This window comes from Osmerus mordax, chromosome 17, assembly GCF_038355195.1.
Source record: "Osmerus mordax isolate fOsmMor3 chromosome 17, fOsmMor3.pri, whole genome shotgun sequence".
In the NCBI taxonomy this organism is placed as follows: Eukaryota; Metazoa; Chordata; class Actinopteri; order Osmeriformes; family Osmeridae; genus Osmerus; species Osmerus mordax.
The window spans coordinates 9,959,096-9,985,408 of record NC_090066.1 but is presented as its reverse complement, the minus strand read 5'-3'; the positions used below and the strand labels follow the sequence as shown (position 1 = coordinate 9,985,408).

The 26,313-nt window shown below is 50.3% G+C and overlaps 1 protein-coding gene across 1 annotated transcript in view; it reads right to left on the bottom strand.

Annotated features, from left to right (window-relative positions):
• Positions 1–8,140: 8,140 nt before the first annotated feature.
• grm8a (glutamate receptor, metabotropic 8a) overlaps positions 8,141–26,313 on the bottom strand; it is a 22,692-nt gene continuing 4,519 nt past the window's right edge. Inside the window, 7 exon segments of the mRNA XM_067255019.1 lie at positions 8,141–8,621; positions 9,996–10,245; positions 22,989–23,249; positions 23,251–23,274; positions 23,276–23,575; positions 23,577–23,669; positions 23,671–23,928. Coding sequence (XP_067111120.1) covers positions 8,572–8,621; positions 9,996–10,245; positions 22,989–23,249; positions 23,251–23,274; positions 23,276–23,575; positions 23,577–23,669; positions 23,671–23,928 — 1,236 coding nt within the window. The 3' untranslated portion in view covers positions 8,141–8,571.

Genomic DNA, 26,313 nt, shown 5'->3' with positions numbered 1-26,313 from the left:
TGTAAACGCAGGGAGCCGTACAGGCTAGAGCCGCCACTGCCCAGTGGAAAAGTGATGCAATACCGATGTGGTAGAAGTTAGGGTTGGAGACGACATGGAGTTGCCCTCCTCCTCCTCTGTTCAGTCCAGCGTCTTCTTCCTTTTGGAATATTGGTAACCTTCAGGTTCCCTTCCTGCCAGCAACCAGTTGGGACCTACTACCGGGGCAGGGATCTATCAGGGATCTAGTGACCTACAGAGGATCTAGTGACCTACTGGGGATCTAGTGACCTTCCGGGATTTAGTGACTTACAAGGGATCCATTGACCTACCAGGGATTTAGTGATCTACCAGGGATATTCTCTGACACTGTCGTCGATCTCAGTCCCTGTGGGAGGGGGAGAATGACTGACTGTTTTATTTGGTGACACACACACACACACAAGCAGATAAATGAGGCTGCTGGAGATGTCACAGCAGGCATGGCGGGTGTGCCTTCTGTGTGGATCTCATCCAGGAGTTGGCACCCATGACAGAGGCCCCTCTCACTGAGGTAGGGAGCATGCAGAGCTGATATGATAGGTAGAAACACTTGGGTGTTTGAAGAGAGAGGGAGGGAGGGAGTATACACAACCTAGAAGGAGAAAGAGACGGTGAAGAGATCTGGACGGAGAGAAGAAGACAGCGAGACGGTGGGAGGTGCAGACGGCGGGAGGCCGTGCTACAATTTCCCCCCATTAGAAGTAGGAGCAGAGCAGGGTGGCGTGTAGCCATGGGCTCTGTTGCACTGCCTCGGGTCAGACGCATCGCTGAGTCACTGAGGCTCCGCAGCCCTGTGCGAAACCCTGTTGTCTGCAACTCAAATCACACACGCACGCCCACACACGTGCCAACACCACGCATACGTGACGCATAAACAGGCATTGCAGAGCATGTAGAATGCGCCTTTAGGACCGGAAGGGTTGTTCAAATCTTTTATGGTCAGATGCACGGAACAACACAGGGTCAGACTGGGCACGTAAATTCTTAGGACAAGACAACGCAAAGCAACCTGGCATAACATAACATATAAGTGATGAACAGAACATAGATTACATCTATGATAAGCAAAAATATAGTAAACCTCCTAATATACAAATAATATACAGTATACTAAACCTGTAAATACACATAATACACATGATAACCTATACTAACCTTATCAACCTATACTAAACTAAGACAAGTGAAGTACAAAAGTGAAATATTGCTGATAGTGCAACCAGTAGTTGAAAGTGACAGTGTGTAAAGTGACTGGTAAGAGGTGTATCAGTGTCCATATCAATGTCCATTCAGAAGCCTGATGGCCCTTGGAAAGAAACTGTTGTCCAGTCTGCGTGTGCGAGACCGAATGCCAGAAGGCAACAGGGTAAAAAGACTGAAGGATGGGTGGTAACAGTCTCTTAGAATCCTGCCAGCTTTCTTGGGGCATCGTGTGTGGTAGGTGTCCTGTAGGGCTTCCTGCCGATGATGAACTCAGCAGACCGGGTCACACTACGTAGGGCCTTCCGGTCCCTGTCTGTGCAGCTCCCAGTTACATTACACCATTACACAGTTGTGTGACGGTTATCATGGTTATCACCAGAACACCCATGTTCTCTTGGGTTAACTTGGGTTCTCTTGGAGGCTCAGTACTGTACCTCTCACTTTCAGGCACAACTGCTCGTTTGCTATCTAACTAATGTTCTCATTGGGAAGAGCCTATCGCAGAACGATCATGCTGAACAGATCAACGTTTAGGCGTCCTTCGCAGTGATAACAAGTGTCATTCTGGATGGTTTAGGGGGAGATTAGATCCAAATAGCGTCTGTGTAGACAGCCCCCTTGTACGTTTGTCTTCTAAATGAGCTCAATGTAGTAACAGAACCATCCGTGTGCGTGTGTGAGTGTGTGCGTGTGTGTGGGAACAAGAGACTGTGTGCTGGATTGTCTCTATGTTTACTTTGTGTTCATACTGTTTGGGCTCCCCTGCACGCGCAAGTGTGTGAGAATCTGTGTATGTGTGTTTCTCTGAGACAGAGAGAAAGATAGCGAGACAAAGAGAGAGACAGATAGATAGAGACACACAGAGAGAGTGACAGAGAGAGAGAGAGAGAGAGAGAGAGAGAGAGAGAGAGAGAGAGAGAGAGAGAGGAGAGAGAGAGAGAGAGAGAGAGAGAGAGAGCCTGATTGAAAGGCCCCAGGTTGACAACTCTAATAATGACCAAAAACGACATGATTCATCACATGAACGTTGGCTAGCTGGAAGGCTGGCTGGACATATACTGCTCTGCCTGCGGGTGAGTCTTCAACGCCTTTTAAATGGACCTCAGCCCCACAACTCTACAAACTGCGTCTCCTTCTTATTCAAACGTGGACAGAGAGCAGGAGTGCTGCTCTGTGCTGTTACTAAGACCCCTTTACACCGTGTCCACAGAAAGACAGGTGGGTAGTCAGGCAGACAAGTAGTTTGGCAGACAGGTAGTTTGGCAGAAAGGCAGGTAGTCAGGCAGACAGGTAAACAGACAGACAGGTAGGCAGGCAGACATGTATGTAGGTAATCAGACAGGACGCCCAATACGTAGGAAGACAGGCAGACAGGCAGGCAGACAGACTGACAGGACCAATAGCTCCAGCAACGGCAGATGCCTTCTGGCACTTTCTAAATGGGCCCTGAAAAGGCGAGCTGTCTCCAGTTTGCGCTATTACATGTACCCTCTCGCCAACCATAAAAGGACAAGGTTTTATATGGACTAAATTGCTCCGTGCGATTCGTCAGGCGTGAACATTTTGTCTAAATCAAATACCATTACAATAATGGGCTGTAGCTTTTAAGGCAAAATCCATCTGAAGTCGACAATGTCAATCTGCAACTTTTGTAGCTAACGGCTTTGAAATCGGAAAGTGCGCCCGAAAGAGATCTATGTGCGTACGGAGACTTGCCAAGAAACACTCGTCCATGCAGATTCACACACACACACACACACACATACACACACGCACACACACTGAAACCCAACAATGCATGCATGCTCGCACAAACTCTTAGTTGTTTCACACGAATAAATGAAACCATTCAGGTAGCAACAGAGTCAGCTTGGAGGCCACAGGACAGGAGCATGCTGACGGGATTTGTTTTTGACCTGCTGACAGGATTGTCCTCCTGAACAGGAACGTTCTGCGACTGGACTGGAGAAACGTCCGAGTTGTTGTTGCCCGCTTGTTCCTCTGAACTGCTGCAGGTGGGGGGTGCAGCTCAACCAATCGATTGTGGTGAAATTCGAGGAGAACATCTTTTTTTTTCACGGGCACGCGCCGTACGGCAACGCTCTCTCTCTCTCTCTCTCTCTCTCCCCTCTCTTCTCTACCTGTGTCCCAGGCTTTAGAGCGCGAGAGCTAGTTGGCGATCAATAGCATTGAGAATCAGAAGGTCAGAGAATGGATACACGTCCATGAATTTGAATCAAGTTATTAAGCAATGAAACTTGACAGGCCATTTTAGTGCTGTTCGACTGATCTTATTCTCCATAGCTGGGCACTGGCTGGGATAGCTTGTGAACAAACGCAACAAACAAACGAAAACCTCCAGAGTAACAGAGATAACCAGAGCAACAGGTCCTTTCCTGTCGAAGGAAGCCCAGTCCTAGCCTTTACCGGGGGCACCGGGTGCTCCCCACCCCCATCTGGCCCCTCAGCAGGTCAGATGTCAGTCCTTCCTGTGGCCCACCAAGCCTGGGAGAGCAGCGATAATTGCTCTCAATCGTCCTCCCTGCTCTTGTGAAAGGGTGCCACCACGAACCAGCGAGAGCTGCTTCATTCATCCATATTCGGAGGAGAAACCCACTTGGGCTGAGGCAAAGTCACTTATTGTTCCCAGACAAAAGCCCGGTGACAATGAGTCGTCAGTTGAATATGTGTATCACAGTCCCGAGCACAATACGGAACCAGATCATATGTCAGCCTTCGCCGTCCGTGCGCAGTCTCCCTGGCAAGTCCCCGAAAGCAATTATGCTCATTGGCGCGACGTGCGGTTGGAAATTAATTTGTCACAGAGGAGAGAGTGAGGGTTGGGGGGGGGGGGGGGGGGGGGGACAGCTCACATCCCCACTGTGGTGGATTCGGCAGTCAGGCAGAGCCTCCAAAGACGCAATGTAGTTCTTCTCAGACGTAAAATATATAGGATTTTTCCTTGTGTTTCCTTCCATTTTCATCACTCTTCTAACCCACTCCTCCACTCTGGAAGAGAATATGGTTTTTATTCTAACTTCATTATGGTAACGTGTTACTATTCGTCCATGACTCATAATCAGTAATGATCAGGAAGTATTTCCATTTTACAAGTGTAAAAACTGTCATATTATTTGAATGTTTTTTTGTTGGTATATTTGGGTCTCAAACAAACTTGAATCAAATTGGTTTACATCCTAAAAAAACGATTTGCGGTGTCGACAAGCATCTGGCCAGGTAAGGTCATGTCAGCAAGGCCAAATGTCATTCTAGCTAAGTCCCCTGCAGTGGTCTCTGACCTCGAGAACAAGAATGTCAGCCAGCAAACCAGAAGCCGTTGGCAAAGGCTCCGAGGACTCCCACAGGCAGAAGCGTTGTGATAGCCATACACCGATCTGGCGTCGGTAGTGCTCAGAAATCCTGCTGACAGATAACCTTTTCCCTGTTGCATATTGCGGCACATTGGTGCCTCTCAGCAGCAGATTTCCTGTTCTGATACAGGTCACGTGACTGGTCACGTGACTGGTCACGTGACTGGCGACGTGTCGGCGTTCCTGTCTCACAACAGTCAAGTAAGCCCTTGGATGTAGGGCTGGATCATTTGGATGCATGCTCTGGGGTTAACATGTTATCGTTAAGAGTAGCTCTTGAAATGCTTTGACCCTTAGAAATGCTTTCCTCAACAGCAGAACTCTACGTTAAAAGTGAAATTGTGTACAAGAAAAAAAAAGCATTACAAAAAATTGGCCTCTAACATCATGGGCTTGGTATACGGGGCACAAGATGTACTGTAGTTTCAACAAGCTTACAGACAATAGTGAATTTTTAAATGCAATAACTTCCACAGGCACAGCCACAGGCACAAACCTTATAAAGCATTTTCCTGGCAGTGTGCTGGTATTCAGCTCGAGATTCGCCCAGGCAGAATCAGCGATGTTGCATGTCGGTCCTGCGTGACTAGCTGCAGTCCAACCAGCACTGCCCCCCCCCCCCATTCCCCCCCCCCCCCCCCCCAATCCTAATTAGCAGGATTGCGGGGACCCCGCCTCCTCTGCTGAAGCGTGGCCGAGCAGGGAGCCGTGACTGACAGCTGTGACATTTCTGATGGCGCACACCGCTCCCAGGTGTCGCCTCCCCCTCCCGCCCCCCCCCTACACCCCCCCCCCCTCCACCACCCCCCCCTCCCCCCCCCCCCCGCGCTCGTCCCCGACGCACCGGCTACTCCTATCCTGCCGCTGCCGCCGCCCTCTCCCCGTCTCCCGGGGAGACCCGGAAGCCGAGCGAGCGGCGAATGAATACGACACAAGCGGGGGCGACGGGGACACGCGCAAGGAGGGAAGGGCGTCGGCAAACTTTTCCTCGGAACTCTTTTTCTTTTTACGATGATTTCCCTCGTCGCCACACCCATCCCGCGTTTGGGGGTTCGGTTTTTATATCTCGTTCAAGGGTCAGGCAGGCAGGCAGGGGTTTCAGGGAGAGTGTGTGCGAGAGCAATGGGCGTGCTTTCATTCCGCAGTGAGTCGTAGCCATTCAAATTGAACAGACAGACCCATTGGAGGCATTGTGTGAGAGGGTATGTGTTTGTATTTGCTGTTTGGCAGCTGGCAGCTTGGAGATTAAACCTGTTCTCCTCCTCTCTCTCCGTCCGCTGAGAGCAAGCTGTTGTCAGGAACAGGAACAACACAGCTGAACAGTAAAACACAACACCTCCTACACTATCACCATTATTAGTTTGATTCAGAGCAGTGGTAAATCTTATTATAGAAGCGATAGTCCAAAACATTCCTGCGAATACATAAATAAACAAATCTTCCCTTGAGGCCTGCATTTGACTCGCCCCGAAAACGAATCGAAATCTCAAATTTCCCTCCAATATTGAGTTCCATACTGCTCGAATCTGAGGAGGGAGAGGACTTTCAGATGGTCAGACGTCAACATCTGCCTTTTAGTCTGGAGGAGAGTCGTGAAACATTGGTCACGGCGTGCAGTATGAGGTTGACGAGAAGAATTGTGGGGGCTGCTGGAAGGGCCCACAGACAGCTTCAGGGTTCAGTCTAGCTGCAGTGCATCCACGCAAAGCATCTGACTAACCATCCCACTTGAGGCGTGCCCTGATCAAGTGCCAGTAACATCTGGTCAGGGTGCCGTGGCAACCGCATCCATCAAGGTAACACCACCCCCCCACCCCCACCCCCACACAAACACACACACGGAAGAGAGAGCCATCTGTCGTCACCTCAGACCGACGCACAAGCAAAGACACGCACGCACGCAAATAAACAAATAAACACAAGCGCTTAATGCTTGCCTCTTGATAGCGACCTGTGAGGTCCAAAAATGACCTTACCCCTCCAGGCTGAGCTGTCTGTGTAGCTATGACAGTACCTGGGATGGATAATTGAATTGGCCGGTAACAGATAGCTCGGAATTACTCGGGAATGACTGTCACTCTGGCTTTTCATTGGTGGCCCTGGGGGTCCTGACTGGCTGTTGAGTGGCAGACATTGGCCACTTGGGGACAACTGCCAGATGACACTCCGACGTCATGTTCCAGGGCAGCATAGCTCCTTATCTGTCACGGTCGAAAGGGGGACAGCGGACTGAATTCCCAGGTGCTTCGTTGCTATGCGCGAGGTGTAAAATAGGTGGATGCTGCCATCACCATCTGTAGAAAACACGTTTTTTTTCCTGCCATTTGGGTTGCAAATGAACAGTAGCGGTGGTGATAATTACAAGTTGCAGGGTTTTTTCTGCAAGCGCCGGTCATTTTCGAAGAGTGCGGAATGCTTTCGGTGGAACACGCAGGACGAGTGCTGTCGTGCACCGAAGCCGTCACGCTGTACGTCGCCACCTTTTCGCTGCCTTCTGTGTTATTGATCTCCCCCCCCCCCCCCCCCCGCCTCCGAGACGGGATGCGCCGATGCGGCAGACTGACTCTTCACCTCCCCTGTAACTGTTAACGTCGAGCCGGCGGCCCCCCGGTGCACCCGTGCACCGAGCCACACACACACCAACCAAACGCACACTTCCCATCAACCCCTGCTTCCTGACAGGCTCTTTCAGCCTGCAGCTCGTCGGATGGGGACAGTACCACCACACAGGAAGAAAGTTTTTTTGCAAGCCTTGTAAAAGCTCCGGCAAAATCAATGAATGATATATGCCACGTTCCAAAATGCGACACAAAAGTTGTTTTTTTTTGCTTGTCAGGAAGAGGGATTTGCTGCATTGATCGTTTAATGGAGCAGACTGTATAGAGAATCTTCTAGGGAACATTGAACAATGCTTAGTTCAGGAAGCGAGGTTGATATTGGATGCACCTACAGTCAGCCACACGCCTCAAAAGTACTCGCAAACAAATCTACACATTTGCAAAACATTCCTTTATTATAAATAAATCATTTGTATAAAAAACTGGCATGCTTCAACCATGGCATTGACAGATTCACAACCCAAGGCTACAATCCAACGAGCTGGCACAGGGGACAGCATCATCTTGAATGCAAGGTCGCACCACATGGGACGAGGATGAAAACATCTTCACAATCACAAAAATACTTACAGGTAGAATAACAACAAACATAATCCAGTCGCATAGGTTCCTATTTGTTTTCTTTTAGAATATCTTTAAAACTTTGTTCTCTTAACCCTTGTGCTGCCTTCGGGTCACATGACCCAAAGGTTCACAACGAACCATCGTTGTGTTTACCCAATTATACCCAATGCAAAAACAAATACAAATAATTTTCTTTTAACCGTTGCAATGTGGGGGGTCTGAGACAGCCCAACGGTTAAAAGAAAATGCTTCACTTTGTTTTTGTATGCGGTAAAGTTGTCACAATACGACGGTGGGTCACAATGACTGATGGGTCAGAATGACCCGAAGATAACACAAGGGTTAAATGTCTTTTCCCTTGCATCCCCTTTTTATATAACGTTTACACTGTTTGAATTTCTTTTGTTTTGTCATGTTTTTTTTCTTTTGTTTTGTCGTATATTTTTTTTCTTTATTCCAGATGTAGATAAAAGTGGACCGCGTGGCCCACAGCTCTTTTTTCTTCAGTTTCAGTCTCTTCATGAACAGTTTGTGATTGGGCCATTGTGCTAGGAACGGCAGGAGACAAGACACACTGATTGGCTGTTGGTCTGTGTGGCCCAGCCTCTCTGCGGTCGTGGGAGGGGTTTTGATGCGGAACAATACAAAATGTCTCATGCTTGGTTGCCCAGCGGGGGCCCCCTGTGTCCATCATCCAGTTAGCCAATCAGCTGCGTGTGACAGTTACTTCCGGGGTGGTCCCACCCCACCCCCGGGAGGCCCACCTCTTCCTCTCCGTCCTGCCTGGATCCCCATCAGATGGCATGGTTACTGTAGCTGACGTAGGTCGTCTTAGTTGATGAGGCTGCAGAGGGTGGAGGAACAGAAGGGGGAGGGTGAGAGTTGGAGGGGAGGGAAAACCGGGGGGGGGGGGGGGTGAGAGTTGGAGGGGAGGGAAGACCGGGGGGGGTGAGAGTTGGAGGGGAGGGAAGAGAGGAGAGAGGGGAGGGATTGATGGAGGGGAAGGAAGAGAGGAGAGAGGTAGGAGAGATGGAGAGACAGAAGACAGTGAAAGAAAGAGACGGGCACGGAAGAGATTGGACGGTGAGAAGGGGCGGGGGGGGGAGGCAGTGAGCAGAGATGGGGGGGATGAGGAGAGAACAGAGAAAGAGAGACAGACCAGAGTTATTAAAGAAACAGAAACCTTATCTGCTCCACTGCACGGCTGCTGTGAGCCAGCGTCTGCACCTGTCGCAGCTTCTCCTCCCCAGGACCGCTCCACTGGAAATGCCAGCGTTTCCCTGCGCCCACCCACCCGCCTGCTCCCCCTCCGCTTCTCCCTACACAAACAACACACGGTCGGAATCTCACGGAAGCGTCACCGGGCAAAATGTCGGCGGGCAAAAGTAGGAGAGAGTCTTCGAAAAAAAAATAAGTCACTTGTTGGCAGAATTACATTACACTCTTCGGAGTCCAGTCAGCGGGTTTCGCTAATGGGCAACTAAATGAACTGTGACCCCCCGCGCGCTGTTTTCACCCGGCAGACGGGGTGGGGGGGAGGGAGGGTGGAGGCGGAAAAATGCTGACGCGGCGACCGGGGCCTGTGGGAACGTCAGGCTCCCCAGCTGTAACAAGGAATTACACACCTGGCGCGCCAGTACAAAGGGATCCGTTTAATTACCGCGACAACAACAGAAAAGCCAAAAACCTGTCGACGTCTAGCAACACTGCTTCACCGTGACGGGTTGTTATTCTTATTTCGTATTTCGTGGGCCCCCGCAAAAGAAAAGGAAAGTCAGGAAAAAAGATTTGCCTCCACGCGCTGGTGGAGCTAGTGTGGGGGGGGGGGGTTGCGAGCAGAGCAAAGTGCTTTGAAGTGAGATCGGTTTGCTGACGGGATTGGAAAGCGAATTTTGGTATCGCTGTATCAAACAACTTCTTCTAGTCTGACTGCTTTGTTAAGTCTGTAAAAAAAAACACACACAAAAAAAAAAACGGCAGCTGTAAAAATTCTTCCTCGCCTCCAAAACAGTATCCTCGGCGTGACAATTAAACGAACCAGTCGGGATTCGCCGAGGCACTTAGCCCCGTTCGACTTGGACGTGGAACGCACGAGCCGCTTGCTTGCGAGCTGCCATGTCTACCGTCGTGTACGCGAGTCGGCACGTCGAAAATCCTCGCCCGTTTCAAAGAAAACCAAGATATGTGTAGGTAGAAAACATTGTGTCCGCTTACTCACTGTTGGTCTCCATGCTCTCGCAGAGCTCCGTCTTCACCTCGCCGTTGGGCCGGTCGCCGCCCTTGGAGCCCGCCAGCTTGCCCGTCATGGCGGCGGCCGTCACGATGGCCTTGAAGCTGCGCTTGCGCTTGGGGATGTTCTGCTCGGGGTGGAGCAGGATGACGTACACCTTGGGCATGTAGAGCATTCCCAGGGAGACCGAGGCGCTCAGGCTCAGGGAGATGGTCAGGGTGGTGGTCTGGATGTACATCTGGAGGAGGGGGGAGGGGAAGAGATCGAGCAAGGGAGAGACGGGGGACAGGAAAAAGACAGGGAGAGAGGTGGGGAGAAAGGAGAAGTGATCGGGAAAGGGAGCGACGGGTAGGGAGGGGAAGAGATCGGGAGAGGGAGAGACGGGGAGGGAGATGGAGAGGTTTGGAACCAAAAAGGTCGATCAAAAAAGGGGGAGAGAGTGAGGTGAGGCGGGAGAGTCGGAAATGAGAGAGAAAAGGGAGAGGTGACGCGTACACAGAGAGATGGGGCAGGGGAAAAGATAGAGAGAGAAGGAGAGAGAGAGAGGCACAGATGTCAGTTCATTTGGCCATTATACCTTGTTGTTCTCCATTCTCATCACCTGGCTGGACTGGTGAATAAGTCAACGCCCCCCCACCTGTCCCCTTCCTCACACACACACACACACACACACACATTCTGAGGTGTTCCTCCCAGCGAGGCGCTGCCGCGCGCGTGTGCGTGTCTGGTACCCATCGGAGGGAGCATCTGTTAGCAGATGGCCGGTCACGCTCGGATACCGGCGTTCCGCTCGCGGAGCAAACAACAACAGTCTCCAGGAGGGAACGGGTACCACATGTACACACTCATCCCCTGGATCTCCCTCTTAATGAGGAACAAGGAGAAGGGGGGGATATTCAAGTGTTGTATCGTGCGTGGGGGTGTGGGTGACAGAGACAGAGAGTGAAAGGGGGAAATATGCCTGCTGAATTCGCTAACAGCCCAGTGACAGAAGCCGGACAGGCAGACGGCCCGACCAGGGGCGAGGGCCGAGAGTTAGAAGCACTTAGGACGCCACTGATATGAATGCATTGTACAGCGCCGAGCTGAGGGCATGCATTATTTGGTACGACAGGGCATGATATCTTCTCGACGGTAACACGCTCCTATCTTGTCACTCGACGGCGTTGCTCTCAAGGCATCCCTGAGGGATTCAGATAAGGGGTGTGTGTGTGTTTGTGTGTGTGTGTTTGTGTGTTTGTGTGATTGTGTGTGTGTGCTCACACCCACGTGAGTGAGTGTGCCTGTGGTGTCTTTGCTCATGGATGTGTGTGGGTGCGTGACAAGCGTTCAGACTTTGCTGCTGGTGTGTGACTAGTGCTCTGCAGGTTAGCCCTGTGGAGTGTGTGTGTGTGTGTGTGTGCTACCAGGTCGTTGTTGCTCAGTTAATGCCTGTCCGCTGAAATTAGCCTTACACACCTAGGCGTGAGCTATATATCTTCACATACTCATAGTCGCCTAGGTCACACAAGCACTGTGACATCACTCACACAAACACACACATTCACACACACACACACACAAACACACACATTAGCTCAGTACAGGGTGTACCAGTAGAGGATCGCCTGGAGAGAAGAAAGACCCAGTAACAGTTATAGAACATCGCTACAGCTATCAGGAGCACTTGTCATCCAATCAGAGTCTGCGTGTGGGCGGGGGCGCGTGCCACTGTGTCTGTGGGGCACGTGTGTCGCGTCGGAGATAATAGGAGGGCGTGCGGTCAAAAGCAAGATCGCAAACGGGGGCGAGGAGGGGTGGCGGGGGGAGAGGAGGAGGAGGAGAGAAAGTGGGCGAGGTGGAAACGATGGATGGAAGGGATAGGATGGGGGGGGGGGGGGGGGGGGTCAACCTTGGAAACACTGACAGGTGACGGAGGGGCTACAAGATTGGACACAACCGTCGTCTTGAGAGAAGAACAGTGAGATCGAAAGTGAGCAGGAGGAGAGGAGGAGAGAGTCCCAATCCCTTCTTTCTAGCAGTGTGCTGCAGCTCTCTGGCTAAACAGTGGAGACAGAAGTCCACAGTACGACACCCTGGACCACTGAGCTATGGAGACATCTACAACAGACGCTACGAGAGACACACACACACTCTCACACACACACACACACATACACACACTACCTTCCTGCCTGTCCAGGTAACATAACACATCCACAGCGAATATGTCTCTTGCTGCCTAAGCTTCTGTGTGTGTGTGTGTGTGTGTGTGTGTATGTGTGTGTTTATTTCCCCTAACAAAGTCAAACAGAGAGCAGGCGATTAGGCACGCTCCAGTGCAACATTCATCCATAGACAGAAGGAGTGTGTGCGAGTGTGTGTGTTTGTGAGTGTGTGTGTGTGTGTGTGTGAGAGAGAGAGAATGTATGTGTGTGTGTGTCGTTGGATCCATCCATCCACAGGCCTTCTGAAGTCCACGCTCTATCACCTGCTTAGAACCGGGTCACCCCAGGATAGACAGAAAAGCCTAACGAGAGAGGGGAAGATGGAAAGAGCAGCAGCGAAGGGGAGGAGGAGGGGAGGGGTGCTGGAGGAGAGGGAGGGGTGCTGGAGGAGGGGGAGGGGTGCTGGAGGGGGGGAGGGGTGCTGGAGGGGGGGAGGGGTGCTGGAGGAGGGGAGGGGTGCTGGAGGAGGGGAGGGGTGCTGGAGGGCGGGAGGGGTGCTGGAGGAGGGGAGGGGTGCTGGAGGGGGGGAGGGGTGCTGGAGGGGGGGAGGGGTGCTGGAGGGGGGAGGGGTGCTGGAGAGGGGTGGGGGAAATGGACGGAGCGGAAGACGAGGAGGGGAAGAGACAGGGAGGGAACAGACAGAGGAACAGGAAGAGGGAAAGAAGGGATTCAAAAGAAGATGATCGGGGAAAGAGAGAGAGAGAGAGAGAGAGATAGGGGGTGAAAAGCACAAAGAGAGAAGGAACTCAGATGGAGGGAGTGAGGGACGAGGGTGTAGCTCTCTGGCTGTATGTCTCGAATACAACTCCTGTTGGATAACACGCCACGCACGCACACGCGCACACGCTTACCCTGCCTCCGGCGTATTCGATACGATCCACTTTATATTACAAGTGTCTGGTACATAATTGTCTTTGTCTAGACTGGAGGACATGAGCTGGGATATGGGAGGCATTGCTACATCATTGAGAGCATTACAGTAACAAGCAGAGGTTTGTATCACACACACACACACACGCACGTACACACACACTCAATACTCATCACACAGATATTATGACAAGGAGAAGGGAATTGCTCTTGAGAGCTCTAAACCCAGAGCTGGATTGAAGGAGCGTTTCTTATCACCTCACAATGGTCTCCCATTACCACCAAGGTCCTTCACCAAGTTGTTACATCGGTTTCCAAAACTCTTGGGACCCACACACACACACACACTTTGTAAGCCTGCTGTTATTTCAAGTACCGCATGCATATTGGGATTGCAGGGCGACACTACGTCTGTGTTTCTGTTGCAGGCAGAGTCTGTCTGCACAAACTCTTGTAAACATGAACCTCTCCAGTGCAGAGATGGTTTCTATACCGTTCCATCACTTCACTTGTCCCCCGAAGCTCACCATTCAAGATACCCCCTCCCCCTGCAAGGATACACGAATAGCCGGTGTGGTGTGGTGGGTCAGATGAGGTGGTCATCGTATACCAGGGTGGAGGACCAGGAGCCGTTCACTCCATTCACTCAATTTACGCACACTTTGCACACTCGATATCGTACTTGGAGCCCCTCCCACTCCACCCGTGTTCAATCGGATGTGCTGCCGCCCCCCCCCCCCCCCCTCCAACACCGTCGCCGTGACGACCGACCGCGCGGCTCCGTGCTCGGCTTCCCTTCCTCTCTTGCTCTGTTTCTCGCCCCCGCGCCCACGCCGCCCGCGCGGTGTCATTTAACATTCCAACGCTCCCTTGCCTTTGGGGTAATGAGTTCAGGAGGTGGCCTGGCCTCAAAAAAGGTTCCTTTTTTTTTACGAGTGAGGTGACTTCGCCGACCGCCTCGGGGTCCTAAACTCATTCCCGACGCCATTTGGAGTCCAGCCCCCATCGACCTCTCAGCCCCCCCCCCCCCTTCCCCCCCCCCGCGGGATCTGTTAATCTTTTTAATCACTTGGGTCGGGTTAAAAACCGCGTGGTGAGAGTTTTCAGTGCGACGCGACAAATGACAAGATAAATGGTGTCGTGAGACGAAGAAGAGAACGGCGGCGGTATCCACGACTACAGAGAGCGACCAGCATGAAAGACGCACAAATGAAAAGACACTGGTTTGTGTTGCGAAATGCGTCGTTGCCACTTTCATTTGTCTGCTTGTGAATTCCCTCGTTCATCATATACAGTGGATGGTGGACATGGACTGTGATAACATCCTGAATGAACAGTTTGTCTGGACAGTAATGATACTTTGGAAACTCGGACCTCTTTTATGACCTTGTAGCTCTGCTAAGCTTAGTTGTGTCTCGGTACAGTGCTCTTTGTTTCCGCGAGCGTGTGACCTGAGTGCGTGTGCTTGTGTACGTTCCGGGGGGAAGGGAGAGAGAGGAGAGCAGGGCGGGATATAGTTAATAGGCCAATGGAGCAAAAGATAGCCACTCATCATTAAATCATGATGCCGTGTTTGTGTGTGTGAGAAGGGAGAGTGTAATGCCAGGGGAGGGATGGAGTGTGCAACGGAGGAGAGAGTGTGTGTGTGTGTGTTCCAGCAGGAAGAGTGTGTGTGTGTGTGTGTGTGAACCAGCGCAGACGGAAGCAGCAGCCCAATCTTTCACTAGGAGGAAATCTCCAAAATTGTTCGGTGACTCTCTACAGTAGGATGGATTCTAACCATACATTCTTACAATGACCATGCCAGCCGTCTCACTTAGGGGATAGCGGCAAGCAGGTGTTTTTGGTTGTACGTCTAGGTTTGAGGGAGGGTGGTCAAATGCCCATCACAACCTCTGCTAAGACAACATCGCTGGCGATCATCGCTGTTCGCCAGACAGCTGACCGCTCCTATCAGTTTTGCTCCTGCTAAAACCTCTGTGGGCTATGCAAAGGGGGGATGGGTTTGGGTTTGTGTGTGGGGGTGTGCGTGTGTGTGTGTGTGGGGGGGGGTTTGGGACTGACTCTAAGTGAGACCCCCAGCTGTTTCCCTCCAGTCAGATGACTGTGCTACTTATCCTGTCATTAGCACTGGCAGGGCTTCCTGGAACCCCAGCCAGGTAACAGGCACACACGCGTACACACACACACGGCTAATTACCTTCACTCAGATACCGGCAGTACACACACCACAGTCAGACACAGACGCTCGCACACGGGCTCAAGTGAGCGCACACGTGTTGTCACACAAACACAGACCGCACACACACACACACACGTTTGTTTAACTATCGTAGTGAGGACCTACAATTCACTTCCATTCACAATCGTCTGGACTTAATCCCTTAGTTTAACCTTGAATGTAATTCTGACCCTTATACTTATTCTAACTCTAACCCAATGTTTCCTCCGTTGACTAAACTTGTGGGGACTCGGTGCTCACAATGATAGTAAAACTTGATCTTGAAAACACACACACACACGATCAAATGTGAATCCCAACCTCTGTATAGCCAGCAGAGCCTGAGCATTTCATACAGTGCTCCTAGCAGCTCCTGTCTGCAGTGTGGCAAGGCAGAACACCACTGAGCCAGGGAGACTGTAGCAGCAGCTGCTACACTCTGCCTGCTCCTCTGATCCTCCTGCACGCACACACACACGCACGCTCCTTCTTTGCCCTTCCGTCCTCTCTCGCACACTGACACACACACACGCACAAACGCGGACACACGCGACTGCACGCGCTCCCTCTTTGCCTTTCTCCCTCTCTCACACACTTGTACACTTACACACACACACACACTCCCACACTCCCCTTGTAATGCAGCCCGGTCTGGGTAATGTGTTTGACATTTCCAATATGTGCGTCCGCGAGGTACGGGAAGGAACAATAACAGCTGTGTCGGATTGTGGAAAACGTCGGGATCAGATGTGTCCACTGGTCCGTTATGAAACGTTGTGTTCCGCGTCACCCTCAGAGATACGGTTCTCTTTTGTCACGGTGTCGCTAAATCTATCGAAGCCCTGTTCCCTTCAAAGTTGCGCGTGTGTGTTTTTGTGCGTGTGTTGGGGGGAGGGGGAGGGGGGGTTGTGTAAGAGTAGAAATATACGTGCACGTGTATATATGGGGGATATGGGCATGTGTGATAGTGTGTGTATTTGTGGGGTGAGTGACGTGTGGGTATTATTCATGCTGCGCGCGTGTGTGTGTGAGAGACAAGGTGTGTGTGTGTGTGTGTGTGTGTGTGTTAGGTCCCCAGGGAAGGGATTCTTCTGTGTGATGCTGGGATCCAACGCCTGCTGTCTGCATTGTTTGCTGCTACTGTGGAATGTTGTGTATTCCCATCAGGATGTGGAAGGCTGCTCTCGTGATGGTGACGGAGAACACGCCGTCATCACCGAACAACGTGTCCAAATGGATGACATGCACATTAGTGACAAAAGTCGAGCTTGGCGCATGGTGAATTGTCTTCCCTCTGTGCAGCATGTGGGCTTGTGTGTGGGGGTGTCAGTGGATGTTTTGTGTATTTTCTACTCGCGTCATTGTGCGCGAGGGAGAAAATGAAAGCGTTGTCGCGTTCCGCGATGATCAAAGGAGCTCGCTAGCGGCGTGGGGGACGAGTGCTAAGATTTGTGGAGAGCTCGGCGGCGGGCCTTGGTGTCGGAGCCGGCTCGTGCTCTAACGTGGGGAGATGTTAGCGTGTAACTTGTAGCGTTAGCATGTAGCATCACGCTCCGGCGTTCAGCGTCTTCCTGTCTAATCAGCTTTGCTCTATTCTCTGGGGTATCAGCCTATCAGAGGCTAATCTGTCTGCCTGCTCTCTTGTGACCTGTACCGCTCTCTCTCCCTTTGTTGTTTCCCCTGCTCTCGTGCTTGCCTATTGTTGACCTTTGCTGGCTTCTTCTCCTCTATCCTTTGCATCCCCTCCTTATCTGAGAACATTGCCTTTTCCTGCTCTTCTCCGTGCCTTTTCTCTCCCTTACTCAGTTTCCTTCCATCCCTCCTCTCTTCTACTACTTTATTGAAATGTATTCATCTCTCTCTCCCCATCTCTCTCTCTGTCTCCCCATCTCTCTCTCCCCCCTCTCTCTCTCTCTCTCTCTCTCTCTCTCTCTCTCTCTCTCTCCCCTCCCCCCCCCTCTCTCTCTCCCCCCCCCTCCGTCTCTCTCTCCCCCCCTCCCCCTCCTCTCTCTCTCTCTCTCTCTCTCTCTCTCTCTCTCTCTCTCTCTCTCTCTCTCACTCTCTCTCTCTCTCTCCCTCCATCCCTCTCTCCCTCTCTCTCTCTCTCTCCTTCTCTCCTCCCCCCCCCTCTCTCTCCCACAGTACAGCAGAGAGCAGGCCGGTGAGAGCCCAGTCCAGTCAGATTATGTTGAATTGATGGCCGTGCTCCTCTCTCCCGGTAAAGACCTGGGCGGTCTCCCCTCATTCAGCCAGCGGCCACGCCACCCTTAAAATCTCTGAGAGGAGGATGACGAACGGCCAGGGCCGTTACCTGCATGGGATCAGCTCGGCCCCGTGCATTTACCCTGCATTCAGGAGAGCGGGAGGGTAAATGAGAGATTGATATCAGCATGTTAAAGGTCACTCACATACGCCGGTACTCACACACACACACAACACACACACAGACACAGTAGACACACACACAGACACAGTACACACACACATATATACACGGTACTCACACACACAGATCACACATACTCACACACACACTCACAGTACTCGCACACATACATGCACAGTGCACACACACAAACACACATATTCACAGTACTCACACACACATTCCAGGCAATGTAATCTGTCTCACACACACATACATTCACAGTACACACACACACACAGGCACCCAACCACACAGGCAATCAAATATACACACTCACATACGGCAATCCTCATGCATTTCTTGCGCACTTTCTGTTGAAGGTGTTTTGGGTTTAATGGGAAAAGCACTACAGTGAATCCAGTTGGAAGAGATTATCTCTGTTGGAAGGTTGTGTTCAGGGTTCTGTTTGGTTCTTCCTTCACTGTTTGGTTCTCTTACATCTCTCCCTCATGCCGTTTCTGTCTCTCTCTCTCTCTCTCTCTCTCTCTCTCTCTCTCTCTCTCTCTCTCTCTCTCTCTCTCTCTCTCTCTCTCTCTCTCTCTCTCGCTACCCATCCCTCTAGCGACGTACACCTTTAAGGAGATCATAAACAGAAATCCTTTTTGCCTGAAACCCTAATTTTCCCATCATGCCCTCTGGCAACATACAGTGTGCGTCCTTCGAAGCAGCCTCATTTACTGGCAGGGTCTGAAGCATCGTTCCTCTCTTTCACTCCTTTTTTCTTTCTATTCTCTCTTCTTTCTTTTCTTTTTCTCTTCCCTCTCACTTTCCTCCTTCTCTCACCCCCCCCCCCTCTCTCTCTCTCTCTCTTCTCTCTCTCTCTCTATCTCTCTTTCTTTTTTCTATTCCCTCTCACTTTCCTCCTTCTCTCAACCTCTCTCTCTCTCAACCTCTCTCTCTCCTCTCCTTCTCCCTCTCCTCTCCTCTCCTCTCCTTCTCTTGTGGTGTCGCATTGGATCGGGTTACAAAAAAGACCTCTTACAGTTTTTCTCAATTGCTAAAACACTAAAACCCATTGGCTGAACAAAGTTCTCAGTTGCTTGAACTCATGTAGCTAATTGTGCAGTCTGTTGTCAATACCTTAAACCATTTCACATGGTAAAACACAATTTGCAGATCTCACATAGACGTTTCAGCAAAACTCTAAACACATTCTCACTCTCAAAACACATTCTGCACCCTAATGCACATGTCATTTGTGTTTACCATACTGGTAAACACATACTGGCTTATATTGGTTGTGTCACATCATTTGTCGACGATTGTTGCCATTTGTGTTTACCATACTGGTAAACACAAATGGCAACAATCAAATACAAATAGAGAAAACATGTCATTGACAAAAACACAACCACTCAAACTTGATTTAACTTTTTTCAAATTATGTGACACAACCAATATAAGCCAGTTCAGAGAGCAAACAGGTTGTTGAAGGTGGGAAAATATTGCTTGTGATGTCGACAAAGTGCTCTGGCCTGACCCAGCCTAAAGACAAGAAGAAGCACATTGATCACATGTTTACTCCTTAGATTTTTGTCCCTTTTACTGTAGTATTGTATACTGTAGTACAGTGCATTGTAGGCTGTATACTGTACAATGAACAAATTGTATGGCCCTGAACATTGTGCTTTCCATTTGTTACAGTAACAGTACTGAGTGCTCAATAGATTTTGACTGGTTGCAGGTTCAAATCAACAAAGAACAAGAGTGAGTTGTTACAGTTTTTCTGAATTGCTAAAACACTAAAACCCATTGGCTGAACAAAGTTCTCAGTTGCCTGAACTCATGTAGCTAATTGTGCAGTCTGTTGTCAATACCTTAAACCATTTAACATGGTAAAACACAATTTGCAGATCTCACATAGACTTTTCAGCAAAACTCTAAACACATTCTCATTCTCAAAACACATTCTGCAGTCTAATGCACATGTCATCCATACCGGTAAACACAAATGGCAACAATCAAATACAAATAGAGAAAACATGTCATTGACAAAACACAACCACTCAAAATTTATTTAACTTGTTTCAAATGATGTGACACAACCAATATAAGCCAGTTCAGAGAGCAAACAGGTTGTTGAAGATGGGGAAAATATTGCTTGTGATGTCGACGAATGGCTCTGGCCTGACCCAGCCCAAAGACAAGAAGAAGCACATTGATCACATGTTTACTCCTTAGATTTTTGTCCCTTTTACTGTAGTATTTTATACTGTAGTACAGTGCATTTTAGGCTGTATACTGTACAATGAACAAATTGTATGGCCCTGAATATTGTGCTTTCCATTTGTTACAGTAACAGTACTGACTGCTCAATAGATTTTGACTGGTTGCAGGTTCATAACAAAGAACAAGATTGAGTTGTGAGTAGTGAGATGCAGGGTACAGTACAGTACAAGGAGGAGAAAGAACCAAAAAAATTGCAAAGAGCAAAGCAGAGTAGTAATTTCTGATACAATTTGAGCTACTATGATAGAACATGTTGTCGTTCATCAAAAGACAATGACGGATAAATATGAAATTTGTTTTGAGATTATGTAAAAATGTACTTCTCCTTGAGAACTATATGTTTTGAACAATGTGTTTTAATTTTTTGGAGTATTGTTTACTGACTGCTTGATAGTGTATATCATTTTGATCACTTTATGATTTGAGAGCAGTGTTTGATTTTGAGCACAGGTAAATCTGTTTTGAGGCGAAAGTTTCATTTTGCAAGAGAATTCAGAGGTTTTGTAAATAGTGCTTGAAGATGAGGTTTTGCGTTTACAGTTTTGAGAAAATGGGTGACTGTTTCAAGAATGTGTTTTAGCAATTGTGAAAAACGGTATCTGTTGAGTCGTATTGACTCGCTCCTCTAATGTCAAAGTGCACGACGTTCTTTCACACCCCCGTCAAGTGAACGCGCACACGCATGCGCTCCCTCGGAGCGGGGATGAAGGAGATGATGCTTTCCAAGAGCAGTGTCGTCTCAGTGTCGTCTCGACGTGTTCTCTGAGGATAACTTAAGCATCTGAACACCTACGCTGTCAGCGTCGAAACGTTTGCCGGCTGCGCGTTCCACCTTCTGAACACGTTGCGTTTAGCGAGGGGGAAATGCTCGCGTCGCATTGGCTAAGAACCTCCAGCAATCCTACTCTCATATGGACTCTTCCTTAAGACTGTCATGTCTGCAGGTCTATTGAATTCACCTCATCCGGTGTGTCAGAATACCAAACTCAGCCAACATACTGACTTCAAAGGGATTTGCTCAATCATACTATTTAGAATTCCTTTTTTGTCTCCCCTGAATGTCTCCAGCTCCAAATCTACCTTTCCTTTTGTTTGTGTCTTGTTGTATGGGTTTGAGCTTGTCCTTTTGTTTCCTGTGGTTGTATTTGTTTGCGTTCCTGCGTTGGTGTGTGGCTCCGTAACTGGGTGTGTCTATCGCTGTACTGCATGTGCCTGCCCCGCCTGTTTGTGTGTGTGCGTGTATTCATCCCTATGTGGGTGCCCATGCCCGCCTGTGTGTGCGTACATGTATGCCTGCGATGTGTGTGTGTGTGTGTGCAGTGTGCGCGCAGCCAAGCAAAGGAAAACAAAAGCTGTTTGCTGTTGTTTTTTGGAGGACTTCACTCCTACCCTGCCACTCCGGAGCTGAAAAGTGTGCCACGCTGTTTGCCTGGTGTCTAATTGGGAGATCCGGGAGAGAGAGTGTCAGCTTGCGAGCCGACGGAGGGAGGAGAACAGAGGAGGAGAAGGAGAGGAGAGCAGTAAACGGGTAATGATGCTTTAATGAGAATCTGTCTCAGGCGGAGGGGTGTGGGGGGGGGTGGAGGGGGGGGGGGGGGGGGGGGAAGGGGGGGAAGGGGGGGAAGGGGGGGGGGGGGGTGGCGCTGCACGTCTCCTCTTCTTCACTTTTATTTTTTGATCAGCTCTCCCCCCACCTTCTTCCCCCCCCCCTTCTTCCTCTATCCTCTATACCTTTTCTCCTCTCCTCCCTTCCCCTCTTGTATTGTTTCCTCCCCTCCCCTTCCCTCCTCACGCCTCTGCCATCGTCTCCCCTGTCTTATTCTCTCCTCTCCCCTTCATCTCTCTTTCCTCTCCCCTTCCTGTCCTCTCTTTCCTCCCTCCTCTCCCTCTCCTCTCCCTCTCCCTCTCCTCTCCTCTCCTCTCCTCTCCTCTCCTCTCCTCTCCTCTCCTCTCCTCTCCCTCTCCTTCTCCTCTCCCCTCTCCTCTCCTTCTCCTCTCCTCTCCTCTCCACTCCCTCTCCTTCTAGTTCTCCTTCTCCTCTCCTCTCCTCTCCCTCTCCCTCTCCTCTCTCCTCTCTCCTCTCTCTCTCTCTCTCTCTCTCTCTCTCTCTCTCTCTCTCTCTCTCTCTCTCCTCTCCTTCTCCTTCTCCTTCTCCTTCTCCTTCTCCTCTCCTCTCCTTCTCTTCTCCCTCTCCTTCTCCTTCCCCTTCTCCTCTCCTTCTCCTCTTCCCACCTTTCCCCTTCCCTCCTCACCAGTGCCACTTCTAAATCACATACTGCCTTTGTTCCTCAACAATGGTAACCTAAAACCGTGAGAAACCAACACATGGTGAGACAGAAAACCACCCGGTCCATTGTTCGCACCTCGTGTGCATGTACACACTTTATATTACCCTATTGTAGGATGGGGAAGCACTTCCCCTGAGCCCTGCTGAGCTGAATTGTTTATCTACAGGCTGTGGACACACACACGCACACTGTACAGCTCCTGCTATATAGACAGCCACACACTGTGTACTCAAAACATACACACACTTAGGTGCCAATGACCCATTTACACTGTTTTTATTCAAGTAAGCCTTTCCTAAATACACACACACACACACAGAGACACTAGAACATCAACACACACACAGAGGCACACACACACAATCAATCACAAACTCTGACAAGAGTGAGTCCCATGTTGGTGCTGACAGTGGATGCAGTCACCCAGACAGGCTGACCTCTGCTATTCATGTGGGAGAGACGAGGCTTTGGAGAGAGTGGTATCTGGTATCTCCCAATATTCAATCACTCCACCAAAACATCCATCCCACTGTTCCACGCACACGCTCTCCTTAAATTCAACCCCTCTCATCTTTTTCTCCGGGAAACTGCGTAAGCCCACACCTCATCCAGCACCGCTCTCTTCCTCACACACAGTCATGTCTCACACACACACACACACACACACAGACACACACAGACACACACACACACACACAGACACACACACAGACACACACACACACCCCTCCCACTCACCCTCTCGGCCGACTGCGAGGTGCCGAAGAAGATGGGGATGAAGGCCAGCCAGATGATGCAGGTGGTGTACATGGTGAAGCCGATGGGCTTGGCCTCGTTGAAGGTCTCGGGCACACCCCGGGTCTTGATGGCGTACACGGTGCACGTGACCATCAGCAGGATGGAGTAGCCCAGCGAGCAGATGAGCGACAGGTCGGAGATGTCGCACTTGAGGACGCCGCGCGCCGCTGCCGGCTCCTGCGTGCGCTGCTCGCCGTAGTCCCACCACCGTGTGCGGCGGATCGGCGGGCGAACCACACAAACACGCCCAGCAGCTGCACGGAGATGAGCGACGAGGTGATGGCGAGCTGCGACGCCGGCGAGATGAAGCGCGGCGCCGTCACCGACTTCTGGCCCTGCTCGAAGATGCGGTGGATGCGGTTGGTCTTGGTGAGCAGCGCCGCGTAGCTGAAGCACATGCCCAGGCCCAGGAAGACGCGGCGCAGCGAGCACACGCCCACGTCGGGCGCGGCGATCATCAGGAAGGTGATGGCGTAGCACAGGAAGATGCCCGTCAGCAGCACGTAGCTCATCTCGCGGCCCGACGCCCCGCACGATTGGCGTGTCGTTGTGGCGCACGAAGGTGACCACCACGAAGGTGGTGGCCACGATGCCCAGGACGGAGATGAAGACGGGGACCACCGGCCCAGGGCGAGTGCCACTCGAGCTTGACGACGGGGATGGGCTGGCAGGCGGTGCGGTTGCGGTCGGGGCGCTGCTCGTACGGGCAGAGCTCGCAGAGGAACTCGCTGGCCTGGTAGTGGTAACCCTCGCAGCGCTCGCAGTGCCAGCAGCACGCCACGCCCTTCACCACCTTCTTGCGCTCGCCGGGACGGCACGGCACGCTGCACACCGACGCCGGGAGGGACGGGTCGCCCGACCGCCACCGCATGGCCTCCACCTTGGGGGGGGGGGGGGGGGAAGGGGGGGGACAGGAGAGAGAAGAAGAGATGAGGAGGGGAGAGAGCCGGAGATGGCTAAGACGTGTCGGCGTGAGAGTGGTCGCTCCACACGTTCACTTAATAAAAGGATAGATTTACCGTAAAAAAAGAAATATATACGTATGTGTGTGTAAAAAGTGATTCCACGCAGCTAAGTTATTTTTTTTCTATACTAGGTTAAGTACTTGGTTATGGCACTCGACTAATTCCCCTTTAACTGTAAATGCATTACGGTAACGCACTTTTTCTTTTACGTCAAATACAACATTTCTTTTTTGGAGATTGCAACGACAGTCGCTGAACAGGTTTTTCAATTCTGCCGCTGAATACATGACAGAGTTCTAGAGTTTGATTCTCACTGTCCTTGGACCAGGGCTGGACAGGCCCCTTTGAGACCAGACAACAGGGGCTCCTTTGAACACTGGGAGGCTACGGGGCGGGGGAGGGGACAATTAGCACAAGCTGGATTTCTGCTGCTCCCTGTAAGGCTGGCAGAGGAAATGTTGGAGTAAAGTCAAAGTGGCTGGCACCATTTAGATTGTAATCAGATCTGGCAATATAGGACATCTGTGTGTGTGTGTGTGTGTGCATGTGTGTGTGGGCATGTGTGTGTGTCTAGCAGTGTTGCCAGAATTACTTTGAAAAAGTAACTTAGTTACGTTACAGTTACTTGATTTTAAAAGTAACTAAGTTAGATTACAAGTTACTTTATTAGTTACATTCAGCAGCTGCCAACAACACCCCCGCCGCCTCAACATAAAAATAGGTGCGTTCGACTTCATGCAGCGCCGCCGGTGATGCATGAAGTCGAACGCACCCATTGACAACCGTCTCTATAAGTTTGACTGTGCAGTGCTGCGACTCCAAATGTTTCTTCAAATTTGACGTTGTGTTTTTGTAGCTTGATAGCACTTTGTCGCCACCGGCACAGAGTGTACAACGAACCTTGATATTTCCATCTTTAGCTGACAAATACTCAAAATAGTGATTGTATTTCCAACTCGAAAATGCGCATCTCTCTCTCTCCTGCTACATTGTTGTTTGTGTCGCTGAGTGGTAGGTCTATGTATATACACGTGACGTGACCCTCGTGCTGAAAACGTGACTTAATTGTCGCATAGGCTTAACTCCCAGAGACGCAAGAAGAAATCAAATATATATTTTACTATTAATGACAAAATAGTAACGCACAGTGACTTGGACAAGTAACTTTAATCCGATTACTGGTTTGGAAATAGTAACGCGTTAGATTACTCGTTACTGAAAAAAGTGGTCAGATTAGAGTAACGCGTGGCATCACTGGTGTCTGGTGTGTGTGCCTGTGTGTGTGTCTGTGTGTGTGTGTGTGTGCGTGTGTGTGTGTGTGTGTGTGTGTGTGTGTGTGTGCGTGTGTGTGCCTGTGTGTGTGTGTGTGTGTGCGTGTGTGTGTGTGTCTGTGTGTGCGTGTGTGTGTGTGTGTGTGTGTGTGTGTGTGCGTGTGTGCGTGTGTGTGTGTGTGTGTGTGCCTGTGTGTGTGTCTGTGTGTGCGTGTGTGTGTGTCTGTGTGTGCGTGTGTGTGTGTGTGTGTGTGCATGTCTGAGGACTAAGTCTCAATGGTTTATGCATTGCCAAGGGTAGGCGCGTTGCTAGACATAAAACTTGTAGGGGCACAAGGCCCATACTCATTATATGTACAGTGCAGGGATACAAGTTTGATATCAGATTTGGTAGGGACATATACCTACCAGGGTTAGGGACAATAGTTCATGCACGGCAATATTTTTTGCAATAACTTGAGCTCAGATAAAAAAAATTGAGCTTCATGTAGGCTAATATAATATGTTGGTCTCATGTTGTTATTATGTTTGAGTCAAAATAAGATGATCGGTTGGCCTATTATTGAGAAATTGTCTTTAGTTTTGTGATGTTTCCTTAGCCTACTTCAATTCTCACTTGTGTGCCGAGTCCGACACCTGGACTTGTGTGCGCGCTGCAGTGGCTATTACAGCAAGCACAGAAGAGCTCACCGACATGGAAGTCTGCAGGCGTTGATTGGGATACTGTGTTTCTTTTTCTGGGATTATCAATCTAAATGAATGCACTGACTAATAAAGTTAATAGGTAAAACCAAAAAAATCAAACAATTACTGGGGCACACCAGAATTTATATTGGGGGACATGCCCTAGTAAAAAGGGTCTAGCGACGGCCCTGGCCAAAGGGGCTCGATAAATGGAACATGTCTCTCCTTCTCTCACACGGACACAGAAAACCAGTCCAGCACAACCAAACTAGAATAATCTGTTTGCCTCTGGAAGGATCTGCCAAGAGACGACACATACAAAAATAGAGAATTTGTTTATTTATC